This window comes from Mustela putorius, unplaced genomic scaffold (genome assembly GCF_011764305.1).
Source record: "Mustela putorius furo isolate JIRA1106 unplaced genomic scaffold, ASM1176430v1.1 tig00003898_pilon_pilon_pilon, whole genome shotgun sequence".
NCBI classification, from domain to species: Eukaryota; Metazoa; Chordata; class Mammalia; order Carnivora; family Mustelidae; genus Mustela; species Mustela putorius.
Window position 1 is genome coordinate 9,914,358 of NW_025422047.1, and position 12,359 is coordinate 9,926,716.

Consider the following 12,359-nt stretch of genomic DNA (forward strand, 5'->3'; position numbering starts at 1 on the left):
GAGGAGGAGTGGCCGGGCCTTTAGGGGAGGGACGAATCGGACCAGACCGCCGGGCGCGGGAGGAGGCGTGGCCGGACCTCCGGGGCGGGGAGAAAGGCGTGGCCGGACCTCCGGGGCGGGGGGAAAGGCGTGGCCCGGCCTGGCAAGATAAAAAGAGGTGTGGCGGCGGCTCTGGGGCGGGGCCGGGAGGGTTGTTGCCGGAAACGAACCCATATCTGTGACCCCCGGATGTGGAACGCCTATGGAAGTGCGGCCTTAGCGCCTTCCTTGGTCGCTTTTGTCCGGAGGTTCCAGACGATATAGGGAGATGGCGAGTGCAGCTGCACCTACAGCCGCGGTCCCCACGGTAGTTCCGCCTTTGGAGCAGCTCCGGCGCTTGGCGGTGGAGCTGCGGTTGCTCTTGCCTGGATTGCGGGGTGAGCTGACGCCGTTGAGACCGGCGGCGGCAGGGGCGGGCTTGATTTGGGAAGAGGCCGGCGGGGGCGGGGGCACGGGCGGAGGAGGTGGGGGTCGGGGTGGCTGGGCTTACTTGTGCTCTTCCTTTCGCCCCCGCCCGGCCCACATGCCAAACCCTCTAGTCGGCGAAGCCCAAGAGACCACCAAGGAGTTTAATCCTGAGACGTTTTGGAGGAAACTCAGTGAGTGCCTCTCCTGTTGGGGACTTGTATTTCTCATGCCTTTCGGTGTACCGACCCCTTTCCCTCCCGCTTCTCCCCCTCCCACCGCATCTTCTCAGGATACTTCACCCTATCAGTCCTTTGCACTTCGGAGTTGGGGATATGAAACATTGATTTGGGGAGGTGTTTGAGAGGTCTCAGCTGGTAAGGCTGACATTTTTAAAGCCCATGCAGCATCTGCAGGCCGATCATTTTGGCACTAATATATAGGCTCCTTCCCTCAGATGAGGCAGCTGTGAACGTGGCAAGGGAAGCCACGACTCTGACAGAAGTCTTCTCTCGAGTTCCGCTGCCCTCTCCACAGGTAAGCTTTACTTTCCTGGAATCCTTGTGTTGCATCGTTCATTAGGAATCCAGTCACCTTCTTTCCACTTTTACACTCAAGCCAGGGGATTTATTTTCCACATCTGTCAAATAGGATTGCAGCGAAGGCCAAATTGCCAGGTGCAGTTCCTGGCACGGCGTAGGCAGATCTTCTAAATAGGTATCAGTTCAACTTTCAGTTCATCCCTGGTTATTCCCTTTCTGACATATATTTTTTAAACACTCGCTATTTGGTCGGTGTTTTCACATATGTGATTCCCATCTGATACGTGAGTAAGCAGGTTTAGAGGCTCAGATTAACGTAAGTAAGCAGTGGAGCTAGGATTGAAATTAGGGTTTATGGTGTCTAAACTACACCTTTTCTGTCATACTACATAATACCCTTTTTGTATCAAATTACTTTTTATGTTTAATCAGTAACATATGTATACATAAAAAATTCAGAAGATGTCAAAGTGTGCTAAAAGTTTATATTTCCTCTCCCCAGTTACTTTTGAATTATTCCATATATATTCGATGCATAGACGCAATTATGTGTGTATGCATGCTTCTTTTTTACACAAATGATAGGATACCATAAACACTTTTCTGGATCTTCCTAAAAATATTAACAACATGGATTGCACATTGATTCTTAGTAGGACATTTAAAGTTGCTCAGTTCTTTATAAGGCTGCCTGGTATTCAGTAGAGTGGATGTAGCCATAATTTATTTAACCAATACTTTATGGGGATATTTAAGCTCTTTACAACTTGTGACTTATAAACGGTGCTATAGTAAATTGCCTAGGACAATCTTTGTATGTATGTATTATCAGTAAAAAAAAAAAAAAAATTCCTACAAGTGGAATAGCTGGAACAAGAATTTATGCATTTTTATTTTTATTTTTAAAAAGATTTTATTTATTAGAGAGCATGAGTGATGGGGAGGGGCAAAAGGAGAAGCAAACTCCCTGCTAAGCAGGGAACCCAACTCGGGACTCAATCCCAGGACCCTGAGATTACAACCCAAGCCAAAGATAGACGCTTAACCAACTGAGCCACTCAGGTTCCCCAAATTTATACATTTTTATTTTTTTTAATTTTTAAAAAGATTTTATTTATTTATTTGACAGACAGAGATCACAAGCAGGCAGAGAGACAGGCAGAGAGAGGAGGAAGCAGGCTCCCTGCTCAACAGAGAGCCTGATGCTGTGGGGCTTGATCCCAGGACCCTGGGATCATGCCTGACCTGAAGGCAGAGGCTTTAACCCACTGAGCCACCCAGGCGCCCCCAGATTTGTACATTTTTAAATTACCTGTTATTGTAAAACTTAGTTTTACAATATGTAGGCTATGACCAGGTATGCTTTATGCCATTTTTCTAGAACTAGGCATACTTAAATTAGGAGTAAGATTATTTTAAAATGGCATATTTATTGCCTTATTTCATTTTCATAGTCAATAGTTTCATTCTCTTTTTCAATCTGTATATCCAGATGTTTTGAAATGAAAAAATATTCTTTTGCTTCACCTACAATGATAAACTCTCCTCCCTGTAGACCCCAGAGATCTATGATGAGAAAATAAGAAATGAAGTGTTTGAGAGCAGTTTAAAAGCTTTGTTCAAGGGAGTCAATATTTATTTTAAGGGGAGTAGTATTACCTTATTTTTCTTCTCTGTTTGCCTGCTTTCTTTCAAATACACTCAGGACTTGTTGCTAAAATTCATAGCTAGTAACATACCATGAGGAGGGAGCATAGAACTATTTTTCCATACATGCTCAGAGCAGTGGTTTCATTCATAGGTGAAAAGTTTCAGTTATATTTGAATTATGTGTATTTGAATAACAACTGTTTTCTTAGAATCTTGCACCTTAGTTTACTGAAGAATGGCTTTATTTATTTTTTTTTAAGTGTGTGGATGTTGAAGCAATGTCACATTGCCATAAAATTTTTTTTAACACTTTCAGTCACTGTGCTTATTCACCATCCCAGACTGGTAACTGTTCACAGACTGGCACCAGTCTGTGGACCATATTTTACATAGCACTGGCTTAGAATTTAGCAGAAAAGTGAGGACAAGGAAGATAGGAGAAAGCCAGTGACTGCTTAGAAGGAAAATAGTCAACATTGAGCAATGTTGAGTCTATGCTAAATTATCTTCAGGTATATTGTGATTCTGTTAGAGAGAGATCAGACCCCTGGCTAATGATGTAAGGGTTGGCAAACTTTTCTTTAAAGAGTGAAATAGGGGGGCTCCTGGGTGGCTCAGTGGCTTAAGCCTCTGCCTTTGGCTGGGGTCATGATCCCAGGGTCCTTCCTGGGATCAAGCCCTGTATCGGGCTCTCTGCTCAGCCAGGGAGCCTGCTTCTCCCTCTCTCTCTGCCTGCCTCTGCCTACTTGTGATTTCTCTGTCAAATTTAAAAAAAAAGTGAAATAGGGGTACCTGGGTGGCACAGTGGGCTAAGCCTTCTGCCTTTGGCTCGGGTCATGATCTCAGGGTCCTAGGATCAAGCCCCGCATCGGGCTCTCTGCTCAGCAGGGAGCCTGCTTCCTCCTCTCTCTCTCTGCCTGCCTCTCTGCCTACTTGTGATCTCTGTCAAAAAAATAAATAAAATCTTAAATAAATAAATAAAAATAAAAAGTGAAATAGTAAATAATTTAGGCTTTGAAGGTGAACTTTGTCCTTGTAGTGGGAACACAGCTGGAGGTAATATATAAACAAGAGTTTGGCTGTATGCTGGTAACAATTTATTTTTAAAAACTGACAGTGGATCTAATTGGCCCATACGCTGTAGTTACCAACTCCTGGTCTGAGATAAGAGGAATACCTCACAGCAGATCATGGGTACCTCATGATGTAGAGAGTATTAGGAATAAGTTTTTCCTGCTTTTTTTTTTTTTTTAAGATTTATTTATTGGAGAGAGAGCGAGTGAGCAAGACAGAGAGCACATGAGCAGGGGCAGAGGTAGAGGAAGAGGGAGAAGCAGACTTCCTCAGGGAGCCTGATGCAGGGTCCTGGGATCATGACCTCAGCTGAAGGCAGATGCTTAACCAACTGAGCCATCCCAGCGCCCCTTTTCTGCTTTTTTTTTTTTTAAATATTTTATTGAGTTGTCACCTCATTCTCTTGTGTCCAGCTAACTCCTCTCTGCTATGTGCAAGAGCAGCAGAAACCCTAAGTCATAATAGAACTACAGAAAATATTTGTAGATCATGCTGTACAGTTGTCTGCTCTCTTCTACAGTAGATGGACTGATGAATGTAATCCAATTTTTTTTCATTCTGAAATTGATCCATCACCTCATAGGAAACCAAGAGGTTCTGCGAACAAGTCCATGCTGCCATCAAGGCAATCACTGCAGTATACTATTCACTTCCCAAGGATCGGGGTAAGCCACTGTATGCACAGAAATGTTTAATTTATAGGGTAGTCTTTGGTAATATGATAGCTTATGTCCTGTGACTTTTACCTTGTCCTCAATTTGAGCATGTAATGTATCTTTCTTCCATAAAATGCCCTCAAGGATAATTTTATAACATCAGTGACCTCCATAAATAAATTTTCATGCTAAGGTACAGATGCTGTGTTACCATCTTCCCTGCTTTGCCTGACTCTAAGACTTTTAATTCTCACTGGCTCCTCCCTCTCTAACCCATTCTAACCACTACAGATGCTGGATCTATAGCATCTCCACCCATATTACATCACATCTTGTTTCTGAGCTCCCTTATGGTTAAGTGACCTCTAACTCTGCCTATAGATTAATGCTTTGATTATAATCATGCCAAAATTATAAATGAATATGTGTCTCATGGATCTTAAGTTTAGGGGTTTATGAAGTGATTCAAGTGTGGCCATTGGTGAAGTAACTGGGTGATGTTTTGTGATAACTCAGATATGAGGCTGAAAGATGCTTTAAACTTCAGCTGTTTCATCCACAGTTGTCAAGAGACCATGGACCTTAATGAATGGATACATGCTGTCTTAGAAATATTTTGTTCTAAATCTCTTTTGGAGGACAGTACTCAGGAATGGTGGGAGGAGCAAGAAAATGGCATGGGGAGATACATAAGACCTGAGTTCTGTTTTGGCACTCCAATTAAAGGATATGGGTGCACATTACTTCAAGTTCTGAAGGGCTTAAACTCTGAAGAAAGTAGATGGTGACTTCTGGAAAGACCAGCCTACTTAGTCTTTGGGTTTTTTCAGGAATCACCCTGAGAAAGCTGGTACGGAATGCCACTCTGGACATCGTAGGTGGAATGGCTCAACTTGTGGATGTGCTTTTCATTACTCCAGGTCAAAGGTAGTAATACCACAGTTGGGGTTATCAGTTAATGGGGTTTATTGCTTCAGGGAGGGGGAAAAACTCATTCAACAGCAAAGTTACTAACAGCTGAGAATGGAAGGAAGGGCTTTTTAGGAGAGAGGAACCTTGGTTATTGATATATCCTTACTGATTCCTTTCTCCAGCCCAGATAGCAGTGACCTTATTTCCTACAACAGTGTCTGGACTGCATGCCAGCAGGTGCCTCGGATACCAAAAGGTGGGTCAGAGTGGGAAATGGGCCATTGACTTTGTTGGCCAAAGCAGATAGAAACTCTCCTATCTAGTTTCTAGTTTTGTAGCATGGATGTATTTTAACTTACATTTTAGTAAAATATATATAGTTTATCACCAACATCAAAAGATAAGTATCCATATATTTTCTCAGTCTGTTTAGTTCTCATACTTTTTTTAGCCCTCTTTCTGTGGCCCTATCTTGTTGAACAAATGTGGTTTGTTCTCCTGGTCCTGCCCAGGACACACTGAAGCACTTATAAGGTAGTGCCAGCCAGGTTGAAAGTAGTGTTCATCCATGAGGACCTTGATGAGAAACATCATGTGACCATTTTTTAAAAAAAGATTTTATGTATTTATTTGAGAGAGTGTGAGCAAGAGAGGGAGGGAGCACAAATGGGGGGCGGGGAGGAGAGGAAGAGGGAGGAACAGACTCCCAGCTGGGCAGGGAACTCAACGTGGGACTTGATCCCAGGACCCTGGGATCATGACCTGAGTTAAAGGCAGATACTTAACCCGTTGAGCCAACCAGGTGTCCCTTGCATGACCATTTTATTTCTTTTTGTGGTGAATGATGAAAAGCTTTTTAACTCCTATCTGGGTACCTAGAGGATGGGTATTAGAAAAATTTTACATTAAATCACTGCTCTTGTTGACTGTCCTGGGCACTCTTCTCAAATGGGAACACTATTGGTTGTCATTTGCAGACTTGACAGAATTGTAGGCTTCTTCTTTTATTCTAGTGCTTCTGATTTTTCACTCCTAGATAACAAAGCTGCAGCCCTTTCAATGCTGACGAAGAGTGTGGATCTTGTGAAGGATGCACATGAGGAAATGGAACAGGTGAGGGAACAGCTCCATGATAGTGGATGAGAATTGTAAGGAAAGAGATGGCCTGAGCATTGACTCAATTAGGTCCCATCCTCATTCCTGGATTTTGACTATCTCCTGCCTCATGCAAGTGTGTGATTTATACCATTCTCCTCTGTCTTTGCTGGGCTAGGAGAGTGAGAACAGGGTTTATGAAGTGATTCAAGTGTGGCCATTGGTGAAGTAGCTGGGTGATGTTTTGGGATAACTCAGATATGAGGCTGAAAGTATAACAGTCTCTCTCTCTCTCTCTCTCTTTTTTTTTTTTTTTTTTTGGCATATCTTAGGCCATGGAAGAATGTGACCCATACTGTGGCCTCTTAAATGACACTGAGGACAACTCTGACAGCCATAGTGATGAAGAGGATGATAGGTTGGGGTTTCCAAACAATCGGGACTTATACTGGTCAGAGGAGGATCAAGAGCTCATAATCCCATGTCTTGCACTGGTGAGAGCATCCAAAGCCTGCCTGAAGAAAATCCGGATCTCAGTGGCAGAGAATGGGAAGAAAGATCAGGTCGCCCAGCTGGATGACATTGTGGATATTTCTGATGAGATCAGCCCTAGGTAAGCAGGATCCCCACTTGAAACGTGAGTAGCAGTGTGTGATCTTAGCTTGTGCTGTCACCCCAAGCTTTTCCTCCAGTTTTTTATTTTGAAAGTATTCAGTCTATAGGAAAGTTAAAAAAAAGTATTGCAGTGAACACCCATATATCCTTCATTTAGCTAGATTCACCTGTTGCTCACATGTTTTTTTTCAATATTGGTTTATTTCCCTATGGTTAGATGTGCCATTTTTCTCCTGAACCATTTGAGAATAGGTTGCAGACATCAGTGACATTTCACCCCTAAATTCTTCAGCATGTATCTCCTAAGAACAGATATTCTTGTTATTACATCCAAGAGATTTAACATTAAATAGAATAATATTTAATATTCAAATTATCCCATTTGTCTCTAAAATGTATTTTATTGCTTTTTAAAAAATTTTATTTTTTAATCCGGGGTTCTGTCATGGTGTTACATTGCATTTGGTTATCATCTCTTGGAGTAGTCTTGTATGGTTGTAGTCTCTTGCAACTATAACAGTCCCTGTCCTTTTTAGTATTTTTTGACATTGACTTTTTAAAGGGAAGTTGTCTTGCAGAATATCCAAAAATTTGGATTCGCATTATTGTCTTTGTCATGATTATAGATTATTTTCAAGTTGAATATTTTTTTGGCAAGGATATCATGTATTTGAGTATTTTGTGCCTCTCATTACATCATATGGGGGAGGGACATGAATGTTTGGTGGTACTAAATTTCTTTCTTTTTTTTTTATAAGATTTTATTTATTTGGGACGCCTGGGTGGCTCAGTTGGTTAAGCAGCTGCCTTGGCTCAGGTCATGATCCCAGCGTCCTGGGATCGAGTCCCGCATCAGGCTCCTTGCTCGGCAGGGAGCCTGCTTCTCCCTCTGCCTCTGCCTGCCTCTCTGTCTGCCTGTGCTTGCTCTCTTGCCCTCTCTCTGATAAAATAAATTAAAAAAAAAAAGATTTTATTTATTTGACAGAGAGAGACAGCGAGAGAGGGAATACAAGCAGGGGGAGTGGAAGAAGGAGAAGCAGGCTTCCCCCTGAGCAGGGAGCCTAATGCGGGGCTGGATCCCAGGGTCCTGGGATCATGACCTGAGCCAACGGCAGACACTTAATGACTGAGCCACCAGGCACCCTGGTGGTACTAAATTTCACCACTTGGTTAAAGTAGTGCCCACTTGAGTGCTGTTCCATAGATGAACTCCACTTGTGTCAGTTACTAAATTAATGGTTTCAGATCCTCCCATTTTAAAAAAATATTTGAGCGAGAGAGAGAGCAATAAGCAAGGGATGGGGGAGAAGCATAGGGAGAAGGAGAAGGGAAGCAGACTCCCCACTGAGCATGGAGCCCAGAGGGGTGGGGCTCAATCTCCAGACTTGGACTTGGAGATGTGACCTGTACCAAAACCAAGAGTCAGACACCTAATCCACTGAGCCACCCAGGTGACCTCAGAGCCTTCCATTTTAAACTGAATTAATCATGTCCTATCATAAAGGCCAAGGGAGTCCCCCCCCCCCCATTTCTAATGAAATGGGCTATGTATGTGTTTAGTAAATACCAGTTGAATTGATTCTGGTTACCCAATTTAAGGAATTGATAGGCATTTATGGACAGTTAGGTTCTCACTGGTCACATCCCTAACTGTGTAGTGGAAACCACCCAGTTGAGCTTTGTTCCTTTTGTTGTTAATGGTTATATTTTTGCTTTCTGCCCTTAGTGTGGATGATTTGGCTCTGAGCATATATCCACCCATGTGCCACTTGACTGTGCGAATCAATGTAAGTACCAGCTTTGAGGGAAAAGCTACTGACCTAACTGGTAGGATTTTACTATCTACTAGTATTTCCTTTAAACTATAGGAAATATATTTATTTGTCAGTTAGATGCAAATACAACAATAGTGTCATAGTTCTTACATGTATTTCTGCTTGATAAATCTTTACTGAAGCCCTGAGTTCTGGTAGTACTCTCTTCTATAACCATTTGGGTAATCACTTAGAAGAATCCAAAGACCTTAGAAAATGCTATTTTGAAAAGAAAGTCTGAATTACCATACTACTTTAGGATCCTGTTAACCTAAAATCATTAAGTTTCTGATTTCTGGTGTAGGCAAAAATCTGTGTCCAGAAACATACTCTGTTCTAATATAAACACACTGGATGATTTAACTACAGAGGGTCAAGGTCTTTATAAAAATATGTTTTTTGTGTATTTTTTGTATTTTTTTTTTTACTTTTAATTTTTTTATTTTTTTATTTTTTTTTAAAAGATTTTATTTATTTATTTGACAGAGAGAAATCACAAGTAGATGGAGAGGCAGGCAGAGAGAGAGAGAGGGAAGCAGGCTCCCTGCTGAGCAGAGAGCCCGATGCGGGACTCGATCCCAGGACTCCGAGATCATGACCCGAGCCGAAGGCAGCGGCTTAACCCACTGAGCCACCCAGGCGCCCTAATTTTTTTATTTTTTATAAACATATATTTTGATCCCCAGGGGTACAGGTCTGTGAATCATCAGGTTTACACACTTCACAGCACTCACCAAAGCACATACCCTCCCCAAGTCCTGGGTCCTATGCTAGAAAGAATTCTCTTGTCTCATTTTTAGAGACTCAGATTATCTCTATAGTTATTGGAAGGAGAAGTAAGACTGCCAAATGGCTTATATCTTACATTCAGAACTATCAGTCCTGAAATATTTGATAAATTAGATGGTGGAAATTCATCAAATATATCTTCACAGTATGTGAACACCTTAAAGTAGAATGGGCGTTAACTTTTTTTCCCATTCACTTTTTAAAAAAATTGACTTCCTAAGAAATAAGCATCTTTAGTAATATGCCTTGTCAGTTACCCCAAATAAAAATTTTAAAATGTGTACCATAGATTGGTGGAATACATATGTTCTCATGTTATCTTGTTACTGGTGTGCTTAAAATTATGTACATATTCTTTCTTTTAAAAGGAACTCTGCCTGTTTCTACTATATATTTAGAACTGTAGTTGGGCTAAATTCAGGTTAAATTCTAACTTTTTCTAGTTTTTTTAAATTTAAAAGTATTAAAAAATTTTTAAAACTTATAGGAATGTTATAGCAACAATATTTTTTTTTTTTTTTTTTTAAGAAGTTAACTGATTTTTTTTTTTAAGGATTTTATTTATTTATTTGACAGAGAGAAATCACAAGTAGATGGAGAGGCAGGCAGAGACAGAGAGGGAAGCAGGCTCCCTGCTGAGCAGAGAGCCCGATGCGGGACTCGATCCCAGGACCCTGAGATCATGACCTGAGCCGAAGGCAGCGGCTTAACCCACTGAGCCACCCAGGCGCCCTATAGCAACAATATTAATAAGATTTTGTAAATAGAGGAGAATCATATAATCCTGCCACCCTAATCTAATCAGAATTTTTGTTTTTGCAGTTTCCTTCAAGGTTTTTTGTTTGTTTGGATTTTTTTCTGCCCTTTTTTTTTTTTTTAATAGTTTATTACTTGAGTCCTTTAGTATATCTTAGGTCTCCTTCCCTTTTTATGTGGCGCTCAGGGTGAGTAACTTCTTTGTTTCTTTTCTAGTCTGCGAAACTTGTATCTGTCTTAAAGAAGGCACTTGAAATTACTAAGTGAGTATGAGGACTTCTCATCAAATAGCTTTTTTGAGAATGAACCCATCCAGTCATTCTCAATTCCCAAAGCCCCACTTCAAGAAGTGGAAAAAGGTGGGTGTGGTGTTTTCTTTCCACTTCAGTTGTGGAGCAGCTGAGTTTCTACAAAGAAATTTGCCTTATCTTACTAGTTTTTGTGCTCCTTGTTGAGAGTAGGTTTTTCCCTTCCCAGTATAAATTTAACTTCTCTTTTTCCCCATTCCATTTGCAGAGCAAGTCATGTGACCCCACAGCCAGAAGATAGTTGGATCCCTTTACTCATTAATGCTGTTGATCAATGCATGAACAGAATCAAGGAACTCACTCAGAGTGAACTTGAATTGTGAGTTTTTAGGCTCCTTTGTACTCTCCTCTCTCCTTTCCTTACTATCACAGGTAGCCTCTGATGTCTGCTTTTAAAATGAGGCTAGAATGCTCTCCTGATCAAAAGGGAGTTCCTGTCCATGCTTGTCAAGAGACATTGTTACCAAAGATTGTTGGTTGGTTATGCCAGACTGGCAGTTATTATAACTATATGAGTATGATATATTTTTCTGTGCTAGATTCAAAAGGTAATTGCATGAGTTTTTGTTCCTGAATCACCTTTCAGAGATTTGTGTAGAAGCTGCCTTATTCCCTATTTGCAATAAAGTATGTTGTTTCATTGTTAAACATGTTGATAATCTTAATAAAATGGTGACCTGCCAGTAGTTCAGTAAGTAACCTTCCAAAGTTTCTTTCTACCAGAAATGCAGTGGGTTGAGACTAGCACATTGGTTTCATTTGGATTTATAGGTCTAAAGATCTGATTCTGATCAGAACTGTATTTAGAACAAAAATGCCTGACGTTATTTTTATTTTTTAAGATTTTTATTTATTTTGAGAGAGAGCGAGTGGTAGAGAGAGAGAGACAGAGAGCATGAGCAGAATGGTTGGGCAGAGGGAGAAGCAGGCTCCCCACTGAGCAGGAAGTCCAAAACGGGGCTCGATCTTAGGACCCTGGGATTGTGACCTGAGCTGAAGGCAGGTGCTTAGCCGACTGAGCCACCCAGGCATCCAACATCTGACTTTATTTAGAGAAGATGACTTCAAAGCTCCTTTAAGTGCTTCAGTGGTTTCATAATATCATCATTCTTATCATTAAGTCCTTCTAAATTAGTTATTCCATCTAAGTTATTCCATCCATGCCTCCAAAATTATTTCATAGTATTGAGCTCATTTTGTTAGGTTGCCCAATTTATTGAACAGGTTTGTTTTTCTTAACACATGCTTGTTCTTTCCTACATTACATGTCGTTCTAAATGTAAATATAAAATGTTTATACATCAAAAATTTGTAAATGTATAAGAGAGTTTATATGGTTTTAAGGGCCTTTTTGTTTGGCCATCATGATTTAATTGTATTTTTTGCGGTGGTCTAGAAGATCGCATATCAGAAAGCAGGGTAAACCTGTATGATGTGCATTCTGGTGACCTGACTTGGTCTGCAGGTCTCCACAATGTCTGATGCCAGTCTTGTTCCTTGCATGGGTGTAACTTATCCCATTTGCCCTTTTGATGTGTCCCCATGGTCTTTTTAGTTCTAATCAGCTACAACAGTCATTCTTTTGAGAAGTTTGTGTGTACTTGAGTTGAAATTCTTTACATCAAATGAGTTTTAATTTACTTTTATCAAGCGCCATTCTATACTTCTCAAAAGAGTCATAAAGAGAAGGAACTGAAATTAAAC

General features: G+C 41.0%; 1 protein-coding gene across 6 annotated transcripts in view; it reads left to right on the plus strand.

Annotated features, from left to right (window-relative positions):
- Window positions 1-160: 160 nt before the first annotated feature.
- The window catches only part of CCNDBP1 (cyclin D1 binding protein 1), an 83,874-nt gene continuing 71,675 nt past the window's right edge, over window positions 161-12,359 (plus strand). For 2 of the 6 annotated variants that reach the window (XR_006602839.1, XM_045067687.1), the window contains exons 1-11: window positions 163-416; window positions 579-638; window positions 902-981; window positions 4,294-4,375; window positions 5,197-5,293; window positions 5,461-5,534; window positions 6,315-6,391; window positions 6,706-6,986; window positions 8,715-8,775; window positions 10,564-10,610; window positions 10,864-10,974. Coding sequence is in view for 4 of the 6 variants with exons in the window: in XM_045067687.1 (XP_044923622.1) it covers window positions 308-416; window positions 579-638; window positions 902-981; window positions 4,294-4,375; window positions 5,197-5,293; window positions 5,461-5,534; window positions 6,315-6,391; window positions 6,706-6,986; window positions 8,715-8,775; window positions 10,564-10,610; window positions 10,864-10,974 (1,079 nt within the window). In the remaining 2 variants the exon portion in view is untranslated. Of the gene's footprint in view, window positions 417-578; window positions 639-901; window positions 982-4,293; window positions 4,376-5,196; window positions 5,294-5,460; window positions 5,535-6,314; window positions 6,392-6,705; window positions 6,987-8,714; window positions 8,776-10,563; window positions 10,707-10,863; window positions 11,351-12,359 lie in introns of those variants that run through there. The other 4 variants (XM_004751220.3, XM_045067686.1, XR_006602840.1 and 1 more) reach the window with 4 other exon arrangements.